The sequence below is a fragment of the Amphiura filiformis genome, chromosome 18 (assembly GCF_039555335.1).
Source record: "Amphiura filiformis chromosome 18, Afil_fr2py, whole genome shotgun sequence".
Lineage (NCBI taxonomy): Eukaryota > Metazoa > Echinodermata > Ophiuroidea > Amphilepidida > Amphiuridae > Amphiura > Amphiura filiformis.
Window position 1 is genome coordinate 23,120,483 of NC_092645.1, and position 24,504 is coordinate 23,144,986.

The window sequence follows — 24,504 nt, forward strand, 5'->3', positions numbered from 1 at the left end:
GTATTTTTTGAAGATCAGAAAGGTTTTCCAGCAATATATAAGTGCACTAAGATTATCACTTTCATAAAATCATAAAACCCTTAAAAAGTGAACAAAATAGTAGAAAGCTTTTGTTTTCTTTAGTGACTTTGAGGTCTATTATTAACCTAAATTAATTGTAGAAAATATTGTCAGCTTTCTCTTGATACCAAATATATTAATCAACAATAACTTTTAAGAAACACATCAAAACATTTTGCACTACAAGGCACCAAGATTATGTATAATACAGCGCTACCTTCACCACTGCCCTGGCCAATTGGATTGAACATAGACGGCGGGGTGGGGCGAGGGGTTGAGAGGACATGTCCCCGTTAAATTTTCCATTGGGGACGTCCCCCTAAAATATCTAATAGAAGATCAAATAAAACAATATTTCCCTGCGTGTCACATGAGACAAAAAGCTTTATCTATAGGATTTCTTCTGGTACATCAATAATGCCTTTACTTGCAGCCAACTACTTCCAGACGAAGAGGGCTCCAATCATACTGATACCATGTTGTAGGAATGATGCGCAGAATCTGTGTGCTGATTGGTTCAGGGCGATCTATAGAAACAGCGGTGTTTTGATCGGTATTTGCAGTAAACGTCTAGATTAAAGAAATAAAATAAAATAAATTGTAACATTTCACACTGAAAATTACATGATAAGGATAAAACTATTATATCCCTTGCGACGTCTGTTTGAAAACACTATAGACTGGTTCTATTTTGGAAAAAATCGCGTTCATACAGTAAGTTTGGTTAATTTGATTAATTATGATTAATTTGAGTACGCTGAATCAGATGTCTGCCAAGCAGTATTTTAAGACCGTGACACTCAAAAAGACCCCATATGATCGTATAGGGGCACAAATCATTTTATTACACTTTCAAACATTCATATTATTCGTCTGGTCCCACGGATCTCAGAAATGTAAAGTTTGTGCACGTACGACCTATAATTAAGTTATGGGGCACAAACAATTATAGGTCAATTTGCTTGTTGTGCATGGGTCAAAAGTTGCTCCGATTTTCGTAAAAGTTGAGGCAAAATGTTCGCCTAGCTTAGAGGTTTCAGAAAAAGAATAGACGAACACGGAGCAACTTCAATTTTTCACCCCTGCACTACATGCAAATTGATCTTTAACCCGTTGAGCCTCATATGTCCTACGCGTAAACATGTTACATTTTTACATTTTTGTGATCCTAATAGGCCCACACGAATGTATTTAGTCAATTTGAGCAGGTTTAATGCTTGCCCCCTGTATGATCATGTATGTGTTTGGGGTCTTTTTGTATGGTCACGGGGTTCGAATACAGCTTGGCAGACAAAATATTTGAATTCAGTATACCCAAATTAACTAAAATAATTTAGTTGCCAGCTTTTACGTACGTGAACTTGCCGCTAGATTCTTAAATAAGCCTCTTTCCAGGATCTGTGATCTATTCATATAAACCTATATACTTCCGTGCATGTATAGTACACCTTTGTTTCATATGGACATTTTATTGTGTCATTGTACAAGCAACACAATAAAAAAAATTCCACATAGCCCCCGAATGAAAAGTATTTCATTATCTTTGTAATTACACAAAAAGCATTTTGTGTGAATTTTACATCCGAACTAGAGGCTATTCAATTTTTATGGGCCTTTTTATTTTACATGTAAAGTCTATGAGGGTGACGATTAGAAATGGACGGCAATATTGAAAAACACTCATTTTGGGCTATTTTGGACACTAAAATGACAATAAAAAAGAATAGCACTTAGTTTGGATGTACAATTCACACACAATGCTACCTGAGTGAGTACAAACATAAATAAATACATTTCATTCGGGGGCTATTATAGTAAAAACAAAAAATGTCCTATACCTTAATGGTTATGGAACAAAGGTGAGTAGTCCATGAAATACACCAGTTAGTCAATGTAGCACAGGTTGACTTTAGCCAATAACAACTATTTTGGCCGCACATGGATTTAAAAATCGACGTAATGATAAAATATTTTTTGGATTGGTAGGCAAAAAGAAGATAGATATATTTTACAAAAATAGGTAAATATGCTTGATGATGCGTATCAAGCGGGAGTGTCTGAAAGAACCCTTAATGCTCTGCGTGCTATCCATGCGCCTCCATGGAAAAAGATCAAGTTTTGAAATATTTTCTCAAAATATCAAGAGCTATCTTAAGAACTACTGAATCAATACTAGGCTTGTTTGTACTCAATTTAATGCATTTTTCATGCTGATTCCAAATATGGTCATGAAAATTTACATTTCTGAAATTTTTGGTGGTCCACCTCAAAGACAAACAAGATTGGATCAAAACTCCCAATTGTGTTTACGAAGTCCCAGGTAGTCTCGTTCACCGCTATTGTTCCTCATACACCCAGATGTGTTTTCTAACCTACTTCTTTATATCCTTAAATCCCTAGTATACAAATTATGTTGTTCCCAAAATAAAATATTGTCCCATGGGTGGGGAAAGTGCTTTCCTGTGCTTTTCAGTGCTCCCTGGCAGCTCAGGGGGCCTTCTTTATGTTATTTCCTGCTTTTGATGTTTGTTGCCAAATGAATAAAGTAAAATAAAAAATAAATTAATAAAAATAAAATTTTATACCGCTAGCCTGATACTAAAGACCTGTGTGAAGATATTGGGGGATTTTGCTCAAAGCAACAAAATACCTGTATGCACACGTCCACTTACTATGATACTATTACCGTCATCCCTTATGAGCGAAAGTGAACTTGCAGAATCTCCGAATGCAATTTGAAGCGTTGTTATCCAATTTATATATGTATTGTGCGTATTTCCTTGTGTGATGATCTTTGTTATTGTAACTGCAGATAGGAAATCAACCTGGAACCACATGTTTGTGTCGCCAGATGCAGTTCCCCAAGGTTCGTTGTTGTTTAGTCTGCCTTCTGAAGGGGTATAACGAGAGTCATAGTAAGAAGAGGCGCTGAGCTGGGCATCACTGATGGTTCTATCCTCCATACCAAGGGGCATGGGTTGACTGCATGCTATGGAGAAAAAGGCAAACTTGAATTTAATATTTTATAGCTTAAGGCCAGTGTAATGGGAGAAAACATGGACTTTTCGAGCATCATTATTTCTGAATTGTATGTCAAAAGTATATAAAACTATACATTTTTGGAAAGGAAATGAGTCAAGGAATCCCATGGTGACGTCAGATTTGTTCAAAAATCTCGAGTTTTTGAAAAAATCACAAAAATTCACTTTTTTACCCCAATTTTTTTTGTGACAACTTAGAAAAAAATCCGTTCGGAGTAAAAAAAAAATCAGTTAGCTTTTCATGAAGAAGAGACATGAACTCAGGGAAGGTTTTTTTATTTTTTTGAAATTCGTCTCTTTTTTCGAAATATTGAAAAAAACATGTGAAAAAGCAATTTTGTCACTCTATTAAGCTACAGAATTGCACAGAATGGTGTATATTTTTGTTTAAAACAAATATTTTGTAAAAATGAGAAAACCTTCCCTAGCCTTTGATGTACTCTAAACGATAGTGCAAAAAGTTAACCTTTTGCTTGCATATTTTTCGAGTTATCTTGTCACAAAAATCGTGCAATATTGTCAAAAGTGAACTCTGAGAAATCGACGTTTTAGTAAAAAAATGTCAAAATTATGCATTAAACGTCCTTATATTTTAAAACGGTAAGACTTTCACGCTTGTAAAAGCTGTATCTGGTGCATGGTCTAAATATGCATCTTTTTGCACCAATAAATCTATAATGTCTGCGTTCAGTGCGCCAAAATTCAAAATAATTAAAAAATCTAAGTGGCATTTTGACTGCAAATTTTTGTTTTGTTTACACCACATTTGCTGGCGTGAACAACAAACCGAATGCGCCTAGACTGCGTTGGACATACGCGCAGAGTTGCGCCGCGTCACGCTAAGCGAATCGCGCGCGTAATCAAAATATTTCGCATTCGCGCATTTCTGACTCATTATTTCCCGCCAATTTACTAAGCTGTCTTGAGCCATGTGACTTTTTAGAGTTGAAAAGAGTGAAACAAATCAAGCAAAAATACGAGTAAATATTAGCAAGTTGTATTTTATCAGTTTCAAGTGAAAGAATACATCTTAGTGTTGATAAATATCAAGAAATCTCAAATTCAAGGCGTGCACGAATGTATCTTCCATTACTCTGGCCTTAAGCAGTTTTAAAACATGATTGAAATATAATTTCCTTTCTCATATTTTGATGTTTATATATCCTGTATATTCCATTTTCTCCATTAATTGTCTAGTATCTCCGCTATTATCTTCATTCTTGTTGTCTCTGTGAATAAAATATAGATGGGATACTAAAGGATTTTGATGTCGGGGTTGAAAATTGCACGTGTCTGCATGGTCCTAGTATAGAATTCAAACGCATTTCCTAACAGATCGACTGGGTAAACAATAAATAATGTACTGCCAAAATAATTGCGTACATAAAAAACTACAACGCACAACCCACCATCGTAAAAGATAACAGGGTAGATTATTGTTGTACTGCTTTTAGCATCGCACTTTAAAATTAATGGTTAAAGCAATGGATTACCAAGGAGATAAGTCGGTACGATTCATTGCAGTTGTTCAAAATCAATTCAACAACTCTTCCTATACCTTTGTACAGGAGACAAGCGTTGTTAATCCGTGATGAATCCACACTTTATGTGCAAACACTTTCTTAATGTTATTAAAGTAGCAGCTAAACATAACCGCTTCATTCTTTTGTTTTATTGCTGATAGGCTATCAACATAGAAATCACCGATTTTATGGTTGAGTGACAATAACTTATAACAAACGACTATTCCGAATGGAGGCATCACGAGAATTAGTTGAAGGGTATTCAATCATGTTTCACCGTTGTTCATCACCGATTAACAACTCGCAGACGACGCGGCCGCATCGTTGTTAATCGGTGATGAACAACGGTGAAACATGATTGAACCCCTAAATGCTCATCGATAATGACTCGACTTATATAGTACTAAGTTTTACAAAAAATAATAGTTTGTATCTAAAGATAGCTTACAAAAGCAGTATTTTAATAGCATTCCAAAGCTTTATACCTGCATATTTAATAGATTTCTCACAAAGACTTTCTTGACTCGAAGTAAGATGAGATTGTTTGTATATCTAGTGTTTATAACATGAATTTCAGAGTGCTTTGTAAAGGTGATAAAAGGCTTTTAACTTGACAGAGTTTCTTACCATTAGCCAGTGTCGTCGCTTCATGAGAAGTTGCATCCTTAAAACTTGTTTGATAAAAAGTCGTCACTGAATCTGTTCCCTCAGAAGTTGTTCCTTCAGATGCAGTTTTCTCAGAGGTTGTTTCCTCACTGGTTGTTCCCTCAAACATTTCAGTTGTTTTCTTCGAATTACTTCCATCGGAAGTTGTTCCCTCTGAAGTAGTTGCCTCTGAAGTAGATTCCTCAGAAGTGGTTTCCTCAAAGGTTGTTCCATTAGAAGTTATCCCCTCTGAACAAATCATGTATAGGAATATCGTTAAAAATCAACTTAAGATGGAATATAACCATTTACATCTCGTGTGTAACTTTCTGAACAGTTTAGAACGTTTTCATTTGATTTCGCCTGAAATCATATGTGCAAGCTAGACCCTCTGCCAACATGGTTTTTAAAATAAAACATGTGTTTGTTCCCTTCATCACACCCCGTCATAAATGAGTCCCATTGTACTCGTGGTTCCCCAATAGTCTGAAAGATTATATTGTAACATCCTTTTTTTTAATCTCCTCTTAATCCCAATGATTTAAAGACAAAAATCAGACCTGTGTGATATCTTTAGTTCATATGAAAACTATTAGTCATTAAATTATTGCATAGAGAGAGAAATAATATTGGGGAATGGCAAGCACTTTAAATACAATCTGCTCATAAAAAGGTTTATAAAACAATGTATAGGAAAATGCATCTAATAACAAGTTTGAATGCGGAAAGTCGTTTGTTATCTTGTTTTGATGCTACACATAAGAAAGTTGTACCTTTATACCACATTGACTTTTCAAATACAAATTGAATGAGGTAAAGTATCAGGGGCAGATGTTACTACGGAGCAGCAGACATGTGCTTAAGTAATGGAGAGTGAAAGTCAAAATATGTTTTCAAATGCATTTCTAATCACAAGGGTCTGATACATTTTGTTTGTCCTGGTGTAATTCTTGTTCTGTTCTATTCGAGCCATGATCTTATTATATTGGAATATAAACTGATCAACTGGACTCACATTTATTTGAGAGGCTACGGTACCATCAGACGGCCTGAAGATGCACCTAGGATAATTTGAGATACTGTAGCCTCTCAAATACAAGTGAGTCCAGTTGACAATGGTTGATTAGATTATATTCCAATTTAATATTTATTATACCTGGTGAATGACAACCTTCACAAACGTATAGCGATGATCAATAATCAGTGATAATAGTGTTCAAACCGAACTTCGGATACTGCAAAATTGTCTCTGTCTGATAGTACCAACAAGTTGTGCATTGTTCATACTTTGTCATACTTTGTCAGATCCCGTTAAGCTTAAATTTGATATGCCACAGGGTTCCATCGTCGGATTCTCGTGCTTTTGCCATTCGCCGTACGTAATCTCATTTGGTTTGTCTTACCAAATATATGCGTATTAAAAGCAACATGCTTAAACTAAATGACGACATAACAGATGTCTGTTTGTTGTTGGTTTTGTTTTTGTTATCACTTCTTCAAACCTGATGAACGTAATCTCAATATACTATAGCATTAGGAACTATATTGGAATATCTCTTAATCATCTTAATCATCGTGTTATACAATTTGTTCGATAAAAGGTACGAATAAATATGTGAATACTTTCTCAGTGTGAAAATAGATTCTTACCATTACAATTCAAGTGGTAATGGTTCCTTATTTTATCTTCGCCGTCACCAACCGACGGACTCTCCATGTACTCAGGATCAAACGACCGTCCAGTAGTGTGTGCATTGAATCCTCCAAGTCTGATGCTTTTACAACTGCATTGATCTTTATCGGACAAAAACCATCGCCCACCATTGTGTTTATCTTTCTCTTGGCCAAGTTCACAGACGTTTGCTCGAACATGAATCCCGTTTTCTGAAAATTGATTTTATTAGGTTTTATTATGATCTTAAGGAAGTGAAACAATGTGTTCTTTTTTAGTATCCGAACGGATATCGTTTTCCGCTATTTCTTTAACCTGTCTTAACTCATGGGAAATATAAAAGTAAAAGTATAAAAAGGTCACGACGGAGGTTGTGTATTATAGTTAATCATCCGTTGATGGCAATAATCAGTCCTGGTAATCGGTATTGAAAAATGCGTAAATGAATTCAATAGAAAGGATCCGGGGAAAGGATACTATTAGTACAGCCTCATACTTCGTGTTTCTGAGTTCCAACATTATCCTTGCAGGTAAGAAAATGGACCCAAATTACCTCCAGTACCAATCTTTTAGAAACACCCTTGAAATAGTAATTGCCTTTTATTTTTTGGACAAAATTTGGTGTAAAATCACATGTTGGTGTAATTTTAGCAGAAAATTACATTATGACGTCATTGCGATATTATATGGGAAATGTTTGTACTTAAGTTGGTATTACTAGATAGAGGAGACCCATAGCTATGCATTAAATAGTACCAAATATATGTATTACGGTATGACATTTATAATTGAAAATTATAAACCCCTTCGTAGTCCGTGTTACAAAATATGGCTCAGTAGTTCTAGGGTTAAGTCGATTGTGTGATGAGTTACTGGTTAAAATAACACGGAGTAGATTGAAAGCGTCTATTGATTTAGATTCAATTTATTGCTTTAAAGGGTCACTATATTAAGTCGATTGTAAGATAAATAATTTACTAGAGTCTAGAAGGATCTTTTAATTAAACTGCATCTTGACTGTTCCTAATGATTGCACGCATCAACTTAATCAAGAGCAAGGTAGATTTTCGTTATTAAAAATATAATAACGAGCTTATAAATTATTACTAAGCTGTATACGTCAACAGTTTTAATTGGAATTTTTTGTAATTCTGGTTGCCATTACCAACGGGATTTATTTGTTACTCTTGACATGCCTGAAAGAAAGGCGACGAGATTTGCGAACAATAATAACCGGTTTTCAATTTATAACCATATGAAAGCGATTATTTTTACCAAATGAATTGGGAAACAAAAAAGAAAATAAAGAAACGATCTATATAATCTGGTCAGATCTCATTTGCCAAATAAAACGACAAAAGTAGTCATGACAGACAAGTACAATCACTTAAGAAATTCACATTTTAATTGGATGACTAGATATTATCAATGTCAATATTACTATTGTTTACACACCGATGACTGTCACACTCACATCCACCCCTGCGTGCATTTCCTCGTCTAAAGAAAGGCGGGACAAGGAGGCTGCCCCTACCCTATCCTCCCAAATCTTTTCAGTCATACTGCAAATAAATTAACGCTTGTATTTACACTTAAATCCCCATTCAGTGATCCCAGCGATTGATTGATTGATTGATTGATTGATTGAGGGGGTAATATTGTAGAAACAGTAACTTATTGCCTTCACTAGCGAAGATGAAATTGATTATAGATTCTTATGAAAAAGGTGGCTTGAAAAAGTAAAAATGCCTCAAATTTCACATTATTGATGGTCAGGTCAATTATATAATCCCAACATTATAACTGTATGTTGAGTTGTGTTGATTTTGCATCTATTTATGTCTTTTAAGAGACTTTTGGTGTGGAGGAAAATGAAAAATAATTGCTCAGAAATGGAGTACGGGCGGCCTTTGAGAAACTAGTTGTTATAATTGTTGTTTTTGTTTTAACTTTATAGACACACAAGAATACAGTATAAAATACTACTGAACGGATTGTAAAATAAGTATGTTTTATTGATTATTTTAAACATTCAAGTTATAGACAACAGCCAGATTTAAGTGCTACAGTATCTCACGTACATACGTAACAATACATAGCATTATACTAACACCCCACGTGCACGCGCGCCCACCCACTTAACATTACGGTACCTCACGTACATAATATGAAACAATACACACACCATTATACCCACCCCCACTCATCCCCACGTGCGCGCCTACACTCTTAACATTACGTTACCTCACGTACATACGTTACAATACACACACCATTATATCCACACCCCACGTGCGCGCACCCCACTAGACATTACGGTACCTCACCTACATATGAAAATAAAGTACAATATAATCGTGTAAAAAACAGAATTTTGAAAATGTTAAAATATGGCTAAAAAAACTCTAAAAACCAAAACCCAATTCATGTGGTCTTGGCGTATCACCTATTTTCATTGTATGTAACATTGGTAGCATTGCTTTCATCCACACCAATCCATTAAGCCTTCATTTTCAAATATTTCTCCAACTATTCAAATATCAAACATTTCTTTCGTCTTTCATGTCGTGCTCCTATTTTGGGGACTATTAATATTCGTTACAAATAAACGGACCAGTTTCATCTCATAATATCAATAACATTACCATGGTTACCGGGAGACGCATCCTGGTACGAGATTGAGAGAGTATGGACCAATATTACAACACGGTTGCTCATTGAAAAAGCGTTGACACTTATTTCTTAAAATATTTAAGGGATCCGGAATGAGCGTTTTGAGCGTTTCGACAGTATTTTTTGTGGGACATGAGAGCACATCGGACATATCGAATTGCATTCTGATTACGAAGAATGTCTTTCTGATATCAAATAATTTTCATTTTTGAAATTCACGATATAATACAAATTTTATGACAAATTATTAAAATTTGATATTTTTCACATTTTGATATATACAGTCCTCGAAGTAAATTTTATAAATCTAATGATATATTCTTAAAGTGTATGTAGCTGGGAGGAAAAGCCGACGATCAATTGAAAATGTTGACCTTTCATGTTGAAGATATGGATTTTTTCCCAAAAATACCTTAATTTTTTTGGTGTTTTGGGGAAAAAATCCATATTTATAATACGAAAGGTCAAAATTTTCAAATGATCGTCGACTTTTCATCCCACCTACATTACACTTTAAGTACATAATTATTATCAGATTTATAACGTTTACTTCGAGTACTGTTAAATATCAAAAAATATCAATTTTTAATCATTTGCCATAAAATTATTTGATATCAGAAGGACATTCTTCGTATTCAGAATGCAATTCGATATGGCTGATGTGCTCTAATCTCCCACAATAAATACTGTCCAAAGGTTCATACCCCTTCCCTTAATGAATCCTATTTTTAAATGATGAGTAAAGAGCTACGTTTCTATCATAGCAACCTCATTCTATAAACATAATTATTGGCCTACCTTTTATCACTAACAATGCCAATGTATGTAGAATTTAACGTAAAATACCTGCCAAAGCTGCTATAGTTACCCTATTTTAAAGTGATTTTTACCATGATTTAGCTGAAAAGGCATGGAAAATTATTTATAACTATACTTTAAACATGTCCAATTATGTTTTGTATTTACTTTACTTAATTTTACATGACGACCAATTTCCAACATTTTGTTGTTGCAATAGGCGCACTTTTAATTTCTGGCCAAAGCAGTATGTCGCAGATAGTTCAAGCTAAACTATACTTTATTAGAATCGTTATGAACTGAGGAATACTTGGACCAAATCTGAGCTATATTGAAATTTGAACCCTTAGGGTAATCTCGAAAACGGAGACCCCTAAAACGGGAACCCCAAGCAACTCTTCCTTAATACGTATTATAGCATCCATTTTGGTGGTGTACGTCATTTATGGGACGACATCTTTTACTTAACACGTGCTTGTCCAGAATTTCAATACATTTGAATCGTAAACATTATTGCTAAACAGGTGCATTATCTGAACAAATTAGAAACTAAACATATTTAAATTCTAAACGCAATGATCATCAAAACATGTTTACGATTAAATATTTAGAAATTCTGGATAAGGACGTGTTTAGACTAATAAATCTAATTATTTCTTAAGTCTTGCCAATTAACTGTGTTTGATACAAATAGATCAATGCATGCTCCCATCTATCACAGTACGTTTTCACGACGTTTGCTGACGTTAGACGTTGGGTTGTCGTATTCGTGTCGTGACAACGTTATTTTCGACGTCGGTTTTTGGACGTTGATATAACGTCATTATGACGTTGTTATGACGTTCTTTCGACGTCGATGCAATGTTTTACCACGTTTGAATAATACGTTCAGAAAAAATTACCCAAATACGTATCTGAAACGACATGGACAAGTTTGGATGTTGACACCATGGCAAGGTTTCTATACAAAAACGATTCTCTTATAAACCATCATGCGCATAGTTTACACCTCGATACACCTGAGCACACATTTTCGTCCCAAGAACTTCCAAGCAGAGAACAACAAGCAGCGAATGTCTCCACCACAGTCATTGATTACACTACACGGTTGAGTGCATAGCAATGTATGACATGTGAAGCTCCTAGCTAAAAAACGGGCCTCTTGATTTTTTTTGTCCAAACCTCAAGTGTTCCCTTCATCCAATCAGAATTTTTTATATCAAACGAAAGCTAACACTTCCCCTATTGATACTTTTTAGTCACTAGTTATAGCAAGGCGAATGTGTAAAATCTGTTGAAAACTACCTATTAGGTCAAAACCTCAAGGTCCGTATGCACAAAAGAGTTAGACCGGGTCTAATGTTAGACCTGGTCTAAGCGGAATTTAGTTCCATCCGGAGCGGTCCTTTAGCCTACTATTATTTCCTTCCAATAGTAGCTAGCAAATTCTAAAGATTTTAATGCAAAGTTCAAAAATAATACAAAATAACGTAAGAAAATGCATAAGAAAATGTCCTTTCTCCTGAGACATAATTCCACTTAGACCAGGTCTAACTTTAGACCTGGTCTAAATGTTTTGTGCATACGGACCCAAGTGTTCCTTACAATATTTTTCAAATTTTATGTTATTAAATGAAAAAGCACACTTATATTGTCCATATACTAGACTTACTAGAATGAGAAATGGTCAATTTTCTGTAAATTGCAAATCTTGTGCAAAAAGTTACTATTTTCGCCTGTTTTGTCATACGGTTGTAAATTCAATAAGAAACTATGACTTTTAAAAAAGAGCACTTACAAATTGATATTAATGTAAATTCTTTCATTCCAAGGAGATGGTTGTGCAGCCAAAATTTCTCCATCGTGTCGTCTGACGATCGCCTTTAGGCGTAAAACTCAGAATAACGACTTTTATTCCTGAAGTTCTAAACTTTTATACTTTTTTCTAAAATTTTTATACGCTCTCCCTTTTTGGGATTGAGTATCATTGTTGCCGGATGTTAATATAATGTCATAATCACGTTATCTCGACGTATAAAGCACGTGGTTAAAACGTGGTTTAAAAGTCATGAACTGACCCAGATACAACGTCATCTACGGACGTCGTTAGTACGCAAATTTATGACGTTGTTTCGACGTATGAAACACGTTATTACAACGCCGTATAAATGTCATGGTCTGACCCGATACAACGTAATCTACGGATGTCGTAAATACCTTAATTTGTGAACTTGTATTCGTGTTGTGACAACGTTATTGTCGGACGTTGATATAACGTCATAGTGACTTTGTTTAGACGTCGAAACAACGTCATAATGACGTTACATTAACGTTCGGGAATAACGTAATCGTTGTCACAACACGAATACGAGTTCACAGATGTACGTACTTACAACGTCCATATATTACGTCTATACGACTTTATGTAACTTTTATACCGCGTTGTAACAACGAAATATTGTTTGCTGGGCTTCATTACAAGATATAGCGAAAAATGTTTTAACGTTTTAATGTAATAAATTACGGTGAAATTTACTAGTATGTCATTCCTGTGGGACAGATGATATCAAATGACTTAATCTACAGGCCTCCTGCTGGTGCAGCAATTATTATTCATTCAATTACAGCCAACTATTTCCAGACGAAGCGGGCACCATGAATCACCGGTCAAACCACCTTCCCGGACCCATGCAGTTGGAATGATGCGCAGAATCCGTGTACCGATTGGCTCAGGGAGAGATATATGAACCGCGGAGGCGCGATCGGTATTTGCTTCAAATGTCTAGATAAAATAGAAAAAAAAATCATTTCACATGATTCCCTTAATCAGTATATCCTAATGTTATATTGGAGGCTCTTATTGTTCAAAACTAACAAAGGGAAAGTGATGATTCGTGGCGCTGTAGGCCTATGCATGTATATTCTTCGTAGAAATATTGATGTAACAGGATCGATTAATTACCATAACGATAATTACAATTTGTAAATGTTTTGCCCTTTTAAGTAGGCTGCACTCATCACCTGTCATGTGTATGTATGTGTGCAATCATAAATTGAATACAATACAGCTCTTTTTGAAGACACTAATTGTACAGGTGTGGTGTTAGTTCCCGTGTTAGTTAAACGTACATTGACTCAGCATAATTTGACATTTCCATTCAATTACGATACAGGTCTCGAAGCTTATTCTTTGATAAGCAACGGTGCGATGCAGAGTTACAGCGTACGTCTAGTACATGACAATGCATTCAAAAATAATGCTTACACCTATCGCTATGGTACTTTGAAAATCCTGTTACATCACCACTAAAGCGAATATATGTGCCAAAGTGTGTGTCCAGAACTTGCAAACCTTCAAAATAGGACTTTCCATTGTTTTTAGCGGCAGTTGTTTCCTTATAAATAACAAATACATAAATTTGGGGATTTATGGTACACGATGCCAACCACAGGCCTCTTCACACTGTGGCCTAAGATATTAATCATTTTCAACATTCAGGGACGCACGTAGCTCCCCTAGTCCCATATGTATATAGCCATCGCGATCAGGATCAGCTCGCTATAACGTACGGATAAACCTAGACAATTAGGCAGCTAATTTCTTATCCAGGAATGTTACAAGCTAGCGCAATTACTTAACGTCACCTCATCAGGGCTCGAACTCGGGACCTCTCGCGCTGGAGTCTTATGTCCTATAAACTGCGCTAACCTATCTATTCATGGCTGTTGTAATGATTCACAGGTTGTGAAGTGCTGATTAATTATGAATTCATAATAACAGTTAATACTACTTTATTTCAGAAATACTAATTAATTCAATAAAAGCAGGGTTGTCAGGTCCCTTTGCAACAGGAGACGCGTGGTTGAATTTTGGCAAACACTCATAATAGGTCGGTAATCAAGATGGCGATGGAATGAAGCGTATGTGGTCACATTACCAACCTGTATGAAGAATTGCCAGATTGTGTTCAATCCGCCACTATGCACACTTACTATGGTCATATCATCAGCATCCATTATAGGTAATAATGAATCCGCAGAATCGCCCAATTTAATTTGAAGCTCTGTTACCCACGCATTATACACACTCGTCGAACTTCCCTGTGTGATGATCCCTGTTACTATGACTTCAAATCGGAAATCCACCTGGAACCATGGATTGGGATCGCTACTCTCTGATGCCCAATGTTTGTCGTTGTTTAGTCTGCCTTCTGAAGGGCTGTAACCTAACCCGACAGAAGTAGAGGCGCTGAGCTGATCATCACTGATGGATCTACTTTCCATACCAAGAGGCATGGGTTGACTGCATTCTATGGAGATAAAGGCATTTAATATTTTGGAGCTTGAGTAGTAGTTGAGATATAATGATGCTCTTTCTGTTTATTCATGTGTTGATGCGACATTCTATTGTATATTCAATTTTGGGTATTTCTATCCCAGGGGGGGGTTCTTCCTGGTTGAAGGTATACGGGGATGTGCCACGGTTTTGGGGTACCTTTTCAGCGATTTTGGTATATCGATGGGTGGGTTTTCAGTGGAGACCAATGCGCCCAATTGGGCGCAGGGAAAAGTGCCTTTAAAGCGCCCAATTATGGCCAATTTGGGCGCTTTTTGGGTGCTTTTTCTTGAAAATTGGTATACTGATGGGTAGCATAAAACAGCAAAAAGTAGGTATAGAGAAAGTCAGCATCCGAAAGTCTGCGTGGCACACCCCGTACAAAATTTTTCGAAGAACCCCCCCGGGATTTCTATATAGTATCCCTGCTATTATTTTAATTTTTTGTCTCTGTTAGTAAAAGCTAGCTAGCACCCTTTTGGCATAGTCATGATTTGATATTGGCCCGAGTCTGCATGGTCCCAGTAGAACGAGTGGGCAAAAATGAAGAACGCAGCCAAAACAGTTACGTACATATTAATAAAGCCCAAAATTTACTTACAACCCACCATCCCTCGTAAAAGATAGTAGTTTAAATTTTTGTTTTAGCATCGTACTTTAAAATTAATGTTGAGCATTGACCGACTAATGAGATGAATTGGTATTTGGCATTCCAAAATGTACGATTCATTTCAGTGGTTCAAAAGCAATTGGGTACTATTGCAAATCTATAGTATATTTTTAAGGAGGTTAAAATACTGATTTTGTAAGTTACCTTAGCGCTCAGTCGAATCATTATCGATGAGCAATTGCTGGAGCGATTACCGAATAGGGTGCAATTCTACTAGTCTTATTACAAGACTGCCTTACCCCAACCCTAAACCATAACCCTAAATTCCGAGTCTTTTTCAGAAACCACAATGATTCTAAAATGTGTGCTTGGATAGTCATTTATTTGTGGGAAAATATTCTAAGCCTCCCTCGGTGTAGAAAAAAAATGCCAGCCGATTATAATCCTAAAATTATCAGGAGTGTAACACTTTTTTTCGCAATGAAAATCAACATCAACATGTTTGACGTACCTTTTGACAGTATATTCGATTTATGAGACGCTGTATCTTTTAAACTTGTTTTGTGAGATTGGTAAGAAGTCGTCTCAGAAGTTGTTTCGTCAGAAGTTGTTCCTTCAGATGCAGTTTTCGGAAAGATATTTCCTTCACTGGTTGTTGCCTCTGAAGAAGCCTTCTCAGAAGTGGTTTCTACAAAGGTTGTTCCTTTCGACGTTGCCCTCTCTGAACAAAACAGTAAACAATATGAGCCCATTTTTATCAAAATCGGAGATTTTTTCATTTTTGTTTTGTCCCCTGTAGAGTCCACATTTTGACACTTCCCCTATAATGCAACAAAATTAATGTACATCGCAGAAAGGTCAAACCACACTTTTCCTGAATCCTTATGACGAATCCTTATTAACAAGATTTGACCAACTTTGAAATTTCGCCCTTTGCAAAAGCGGCCATTTTGGATTGATGCCAATTAGACACTCTTCCACTAGCTACGGGGATTTATGGGGACATTTGAGATGTTTTTATGTAAGCTTTTGGCAGGGGTGTAGACAGCTTTTTTGGTCAGGGAGGGGGTGGGGGAATCAAATTTCGGGGGCACAGACGAAAAAAATTACAGTTGCATTATACAATACATAGTTCTTCGAGCTTCAAAGAAGGCTTTATTGGGACGATCTGCGCGCGTATCGCGCAAAATTGTGTATTTTACACTATTTTGGCCCATGATCGGGTTGAATTTTGCCCTTTTATTTTCCTTTGCCCTCCTGATTTCCTCTTTTATTTTTTGTCAGAGGGGCACTTTTTTCTTTCATTTTTGTCAGTTGCCCCCCCACCCCACAAATTGGCTACGCTATTGGCTTCTGTTTTGGGAGATGTATTCACGTGAAATGAATTCTGTTACAATTAGTGGTGGGTAATATTCTTAATTTGATTGGCATATTTTTAGAAACAAACAGTTTTGACACATTTTCGTAAAACCACTTTACCAAAAAACCTGTATATCAAAATCAGTTGCACATGAAGGATAATGTGAAAACAAAATACATCATTTAAATATTTTGTTATTCTGTGAGAATTCTGTCAATTTTGACAATTGTGTGCACATGTTTTGAAACAACACCAATTTCGTTTGAGTGCAATTTTCAAAATAATTAATTATCCGCTAATGTTACATTTTCTTGATATCTTTTGATTAAGAACATTCCTATCAATGTTGTACCACGATTATATAACAAATTTTAACCATTTTCAAAAAATTATGGAAATTCGTTTAACACACCGTGGGTCATAACTTCAGGCACGAACATGGTACACAGGTGGATCGTGGAACAAGGTCAAATTGTGTATTCTGTAACTGTTTTTCATGTCTTTTTGCACATATCAATTTCGACAAAAAGTGAATTTAATCCGTTTTGGATACAAGCTCTTATGTGTATTCTTTCTCAATGTTAATAGATTATTACCATTGCAATTCAAGTTATAACGGTTCCTTATCTTCTCTTCGTCGTCACCAACCAACGGAATATCCACGTACTTCGTGAACTCAGGATCATCAACTCCAACTCTGATGCTTGTACAACTACATGGGTCTATATCCGACAAAAACCATCGCCAACCATTGTGTTTATCTTTCTCTTGGCCAACTGTACAGACGTGTGCTCGAACAAGAATCCTGTATTCTGAAAATGGATTTATATTACGTAAAATATCCCGTCTTTTTATACAGTGGAAACTCGTTAACACAAACATTTACCTTGTACATTGTAATGACTTGATGATACAAAGCAATCTGTTTTCACTGGTTTGAGGCCTTATAACCCATAGTTGCTATTTTTGTCTGACTTATTCTGCATAATGTAAGATCAAAATATAGTTATAACCATTGTAGTAGCAAAGTTATTTCACATTCAGTGGCTTTTTGATTGATTAATTATACAAATAAATCTCGATCGGAACAAACATAATTCGTTATGAACACGGCAGATTGCCGAATACGCAAAATTGCTGTTCTGAGTAAACGGCGTTTTAAAATCTTGGTACCATTCCATTGGTCCTTCGAAAAATTTAGAACATTCGTGAGCACTCATTTGAAATGTATACTATAGAAGTGAATGTACACGAGTTATTGGCAATACATGCATGTTCTGAAATAATCGATATAGGCCTATCTCTTAAAACGCGTTTTAACAGCTATTCGGCTTTATGCTGTATCCAAAATGTCTCTACCACTGCGCAGAGAGAGGTCGAATACGCATTCAACTACGTGTATACCATAGCACGCATTCTTGATTGGGGGGGGGGGGGTTAGAAATTACTGGTTGTCCTAAGGCTATGTAGACTTAACTTGCTATATAAGTTATAAATAGTCATCCCTGTAATGGTTAGCAAAAACTCGAGGACTTTAAAGCGAAAATAACAATATTGGCCTGTATTTTGCGTATGATTTTCCGGGATTTTCCAATTTCACGGGCGCGCACTCATATTATTAAACCACGGCAATATCATGTGGGGAATGTTTGTACTTATTTTGGTATCACTGGATAGAAGATACATGCAGCTATACGTTGGTATAAAACATATTAGCAGATTAGTATAGGACATGTAATATGGAAACTTCGGGGTTTCCCGCTATACAATACTCAATATAGATCAACATGATTTGTACAGCTAAGTATACGATTCGTCTCTCTGCCGAATTCATTTATCGCACTTAGGCGCGATTCGTCGAAATCGAAATTTCAATAACTACGTCTTTGAGTAAGATTTACCAAGATTTGAGTAAGATTTTTGGTGGAAATAAAAGATAACCTAACACGTAATAATAGCATACAAAAACTCAATTTGCTCAAAATTCTCGATTCGTCACTCTGCCGAATAACGATATGTTTGCCACCCGAATGACACAGATAAGACACTGCCCTTGCATTTATCATGTTCAAGTGACTGTCATATAGACACTCATGCCGGTATTTTGGGGAGGCTTTGGGGGCGCGAGCCCCCCCCGAAGCAGGGGCGGCAAAAAAGAAAAAAACTGTTGAATATTTTTGTACAATAGGAGAAACTAGTTGCAAGATGTGACCATATATCACAAATCCAGCTGGGTTGTGTTCAGAAAAACTACTGAACTCTTACTTATCGCCAACAAGGGTGATTAATATGGATTTATAATGAATAAAATTGTGTGGCATAGAGCTACAGCTATGCTTAATTGGTTTTTAATCGCTTCAAATAGCAGTGTTCTTTGCCGCTTCAACAAGTTCAATTAGAGTAATACATTATTAACGTTTTGTCATTTTTATTGCCATTATCAACGGGCTTCTTTTGTGATTCTGGAAAGATCCCTAGCGACGAAATTATTACTGTTGAAACACTAACTGGCTTTCAATATAATTAATCGAATCTATCAGCCACATGTTTTTTTTTTTACCAAATGAGTGTCGGGTTTTTTAAAACAATTATAAATAATGATCTGTGAATCTAGTCATATCTAAATTACCAAATTCAAAGGTAAAAAGAAAGACACGTAGTCATACGAGGGCCGGCCAGTATATAATGAAATTTGACTTGTAACTCCATTATATGGATTATTTTATGACATTTCTTTATGATCACATAAACACTGTACCTTTGTCTTTCAAACAATACTTGTAAAAATTTTATCACAAACTTGATTACGTAACAGCATTAGCATAAAGTCAATGGTCTATAGTCACTGGCTGAAAATGAGTTGCTTTCGTTAAGGGAAATAGAGGCTAAAATGAGGTATTGTTGTATATTTTAAATTTTCTCTGGAAGAAAATAAGTATGGAGAGTGCTGCGTTTTGGGACAGTAATAGAACACAAAATGGCTGAGTAATGTGCTAATTAGTTTCCTGCCTTACACAGGATTGAATATGGATTATCATAGCTCAACTGTTAAATATTGAATAAATAAACCTCTTTTTAATAAGTCAAATACCATGAAATTAAGAATTCCAAAATTTGATTTTTTTTATGGGAATGCCATCTTTAAAGGCATATAACTCAAAAACATGTCTGGCGACTTGTTCCGGGTTTTGTTAGAGCTGGTCACATAATGTGTTATTTTTGACAAAAACAAGGTTTTATAAATATTTTAATGCCAACAAAAGCAAACGTGGAAATTTCACTTTTTGTCTACATGTTCTGTTGACTAATCCCCAAAAATTAAAACGGGGGTATCCCTAGAAAATATTTTGAAATATTTGAATATTTGTTATAACTGTTTAACTGTTAGTCTACTAGTGTTACATTTATACAAAAAGTAGTGGTCGGGAGAGAGGTCATCGTTTCAATGACAAATTTATTTTTAAAAATTGTCTGTTCATTTGAGGATGAGATCATGCATTAAAAATCACATGAATTATTAAATTTCTATTTACATTTTGTAATATTTTAAGCAATATTTACATGAAATTGTGCAGTTAGTAGATTTCCAGCATGTTATTCGGTCATCCCACCTACGCATGGGCAGATTTTTGTTTGATTTGCATCAATTATCATCGTACTGAGTACCAGCTCTCATATGTGACCAATTATTATATTCTAATCCGTTTCATTGTGGAGATAATTAATGTCCTTTTTTAATAATTGAGTTTTCATTTTCGTCATTTTTGCAGAATTGTGCTAATTCCCTTCAAGTCCTAAAGTTGTTGAAGTCCAAAGACGTCCCATTTCACCCAATGTTAATGGCAAGTCTCAGATTTTACCAAAGGGAGACCCAGGCCCTAGTATTTATTCCTGCCTAAAACTAAACTATATATAAACACTGTGCTGTTCTTGGACGTTTTAAATACATGCTTTTGCTGTAATTTAAAAGGCCTGCTATTTGCGGTTACGGTTCGCTATCTCTAAGGTTCGCTATCTCTAAGGTTCGCTATCTCTAAGGTTCGTTATCACTAATTACGAAAAAGGTCCGCTATACCTAAGGTTCGATATCACTAATTTTGAAAAAGGTTCGGTATTTCTAAGGTTCGATATCACTAATATTAAATAAGGTTCGCTATCTCTAATTTTAAATAAGGTCCGCTATCACTAATTTATTGAAGGTTCGCTATCTCTAAGGTTCGCTATCACTAATTTAAAATAAGGTCCGCTATCTCTAATTTTCACAATCCCGGTATCCCTAAGGTTCTCTATCTCTAATTTTAAATAAGGTCCGCTATCTATAAGGTTCGCTATCTCTAAGGTTCGCTATCTCTAAGGTTCGCTATCACTAATTTCAAATAAGGTTCGCTATCTCTAATTTTAAATAAGGTTCGCTATCTCTAATTTTAAATAAGGTTCGCTATCTCTAATTTCAAATAAGGTTTGCTATAGCGGTCCTTATTGAAAATTAGAGATAGCGGACCTTATTTGAAATTAGAGATAGCGGACCTTACTTAAAATTAGAGATAGTGGACCTTATTTAAGATTAGTGATAACGAACCTTAGAGATAGCGAACCTTAATCGAAATTAGTGATAACGAACCTTAGAGATAGCGAACCTTAATCGAAATTAGTGATAACGAACCTTAAACAAAATTAGTGATAGCGAACCTTAGGTATAGCGGACCTTTATTGGAATTAGTGATAACGAACCTTAGAGATAGCGAACCTTCAATAAATTAGTGACAGCGGACCTTATTCAAAATTAGTGATAGCGAACCTTATTTTAAATTAGTGATAGCGAACCTTATTTAAAATTAGTGATATCGAACCTTAGAACTAGCGAACCTTATTCTAAATTAGTGATATCGAACCTTAGAAGTAGCGGACCTTTTTTAGGTATAGCGAACCTTTTTCTCTATTAGAGATAGCGGGATTCTGATCTCCATAGACTTTACACGTTAGTGATAGCGAACCTTAGAGATAGCGAACCTTAGAGATAGCGGACCTTAGAAATAGCGGGATGTCACCCAACCCTATTTGCGTGATCTGGCAGTGTCCCTAGTCTATTGATTTTTATGCTGATGTTGTTACGTAATAAAGTATATGTTATTATTGACACATTTGTGGTTTGAAAGACAAAGGTGCAGTCTTTATTTGATCATAAAGAAATTCCATCCAAATTCACCATATATAGGGTCAAAGGTCAACTGGTAAGAGTCACGTACAATCATTAACAAAAATTGATCTAACTTGCATTTCTGCGTGATGCTGGTGTGCAATTAAACCAAGAATAGTTAAATGTTCAATATCGTATCGCAATTCCATACCAAGCAACATAGAGTATTGTTTACACACTCACACCCTTCACACATACACCCTCCCCTCATATATTTAACCCTCGTCTATTAAAGAAAGGTGCTGGGGGTTGTCCCAACCCCAACCTTCCCTAAGGTTTATTGTACGGTGTATTAAAACACTTGTACATTGTATTTGTACTCAAATGACTCTAGCTAATCGTAGCTGCATCTTTTGCACTTACAATTATTGCATTATACCAATACAAATTTAATTTGGGTTCGATCACAAAAAAGAGGTTTTTTTCGAAACATTTTACTTAATATAAGCTATGTGTTGTGCCTTTATTTTCCTTTGCTAGAAGCTACGTGCTATGCAGGATTTATGTGTGTGGGGGGGTTTGTGTGTGGGGGTGGGGGTGAGTGGGGGGGGGGGCGTTCTTTTAGCCCAACTTTTCAGGGGGGTTTCCTCTACGGAAAAAAGCCCAGTGCATAGTGATACGAATTTAGCTGCTACGATGGCTTTCAGATATTTCATTGTACTTATGCGTGGGATTTGAGAAACAACCTTTGTTTTTCTCTTGGCCTTATTATAACCAATACTTCAAACCAATAATAAACGGATTAAACCCATTATGAGGAGATGGACGTGATGTGAGATTTAATTATAGATTACTTACCTGGCAGAACGCAAAGCAGTTGTAGTATTAGTACAACGTTGTACCGATTACTCAAGTGGGACACCCACATGATCAACGAGCTGAAAAAGAAAATAATCATTAATTAGAATCGGAAATGGTAGATGTTTACTTCCGGAACCTTCCAAATAATAATATCAACAATTTGCAGCAATAAAACAGCAGAAGTAGCAACCAAAGAAATAGCAAAATATCAAGCACTCCATTATTACAATTTGTCATTTCCACTTTTGCGTAATTTTGAAGTATTGTGCTAATATTGTGTATTATTCTGCACTAACCATTGATGTCAAAAGTATATGTAATACTTGAAAAGCTGGCTTAAGGAATCGGATATTAACGTTTGCACAGTATTTTTTGTGGGAGCTGAGAGTAATTTTTTACATCATACATATCGAATTCCATTCTGAATACGAGGAATGTCCTTCTAATACATTTTCCCCCCAAAAGGCCTATTTTGGTGGGGTTTTTTTCTAGGGGTCCATATCTTCAATACATATGTGACGTGTCATGTCAAAAGGAGACACTTTTGGGCAGGTTATCAATTTTGAGGTTTTTACATATCTTATATCAAGAGATATTTTGCTCCACAACGCCGTTTTCTCCAATGAAATCGAAGATTCCTAAGCGAAGATATTGAGTTCGTAAGTTATGGTATTAAAAAATTGGAAATTGAGATATCAACCTTTAAAAATATTATTGACAATGTTGAGAGTAGGAATTACCTTGAAAATGTCTCAAAAAATACAAGATGCCAGTTATATTCCGGTCTGAAACTACCAGACAATATTTTTAACATTAATAACATCACAAATTTGCAACAAACCCAAATTGTGAAAAAATCACCCCGGGCAGATTTTTTGGCTATTTCTCCATTTACGATCCTGCCCAAAAGTGTCTCCTTTTGCCAAGACACGTCACATATGGTCTAGATGTTCAATTGAGCTACAAACACTTTACATAAATAGCATTACATTTATAACGTTTACTTCGAGGACTGTTAAATATCAAAAATATAAATTTTTAATCATTTGCCATCAAATGTGTATCATATGGCGAATTTCAAAAAATCTAAATTATTTGATATCAGAAGGACATTAAAAGATACACCAAAGGTGTAATACCTTAATTAACGCTAAAACCTGATTAGAACTATTGCGTCATTTTTACCATACAATTATTTTTAAGAATAATGAGCTATATCTTAGAGGATTCATGCAAATTTGAGAATACGAATATTACAAAACATACTTACCTTTATCTGGGACTTATTCCATGGAAATCGGTTGTTACCTTTCCTACAAATTCACAAAAAAAGGGGTTTTGGTTGTGGAGTGACACCGCACACGGCCAAAATGATGCTATTAAGATGATAGCACAATGAGCATGATGAGCCGTTGTTACCAAGACCTAATCATGCGTGGACCATTACTTATTGGGCTTTATTGGTTAATATTAAAGGTATAACTGTCAAAATGTGGTTGCTAGAAGCATCTCATCTGCTGATCAGAGAAAGTAATTATTAAAGGCAGTGCTTGTGTATATTTTTCTGTGGGCGTAATTGTAGGGGTGGGGCTATAACGGTGCCGAAAAACAAACATTTTCCAACAAAAGTTAGTAATAAAATAAAGTTTAATGTCAGTTATTTATTTAATTATGCACGTGAACATGATCAATTATCGTCAATTTTCTTCTTGTGTTAATTGTTTCCATCAATAATGATTTTATATGGGAAGCATCAGCGTATACTACATTTGGGACTATTTAATTTGG

At 35.6% G+C, this 24,504-nt stretch overlaps 2 protein-coding genes across 2 annotated transcripts in view; both read right to left on the minus strand.

Annotated features, from left to right (window-relative positions):
• On the minus strand, nucleotides 1-24,086 carry LOC140139410 (uncharacterized). Its single transcript, XM_072161173.1, has 6 exons — nucleotides 23,987-24,086; nucleotides 22,714-22,793; nucleotides 6,920-7,153; nucleotides 5,252-5,518; nucleotides 2,733-3,049; nucleotides 1-630 (listed from the first exon to the last, which is right to left on the minus strand). The coding sequence occupies exons 2-6, from the start codon at nucleotides 22,781-22,783 to the stop codon at nucleotides 484-486; spliced, it is 1,035 nt and encodes a 344-aa protein (XP_072017274.1). The 5' UTR covers nucleotides 22,784-22,793; nucleotides 23,987-24,086; the 3' UTR covers nucleotides 1-483.
• LOC140139044 (uncharacterized) overlaps nucleotides 1-24,504 on the minus strand; it is a 59,650-nt gene that overhangs the window by 20,912 nt on the left and 14,234 nt on the right. The gene's annotated exons all lie outside the window — the stretch shown is intronic.

What these genes read in the sequence shown, in the direction of transcription:
- LOC140139410 (XM_072161173.1), bottom strand. Translation starts at nt 22,783, where the DNA reads ATGTGGGTGTCCCACTTGAGTAATCGGTACAACGTTGTACTAATACTA. An exon ending in AGCGACGACACTGGCTAATG is followed by an intron (nt 3,050 to 5,251) that starts GTAAGAAACTCT and finishes TTTTCTCCATAG; the next exon opens with CATGCAGTCAACCCATGCCC. An exon ending in ATGACGGTAATAGTATCATA is followed by an intron (nt 631 to 2,732) that starts GTAAGTGGACGT and finishes TCTTTAATCTAG; the next exon opens with ACGTTTACTGCAAATACCGA.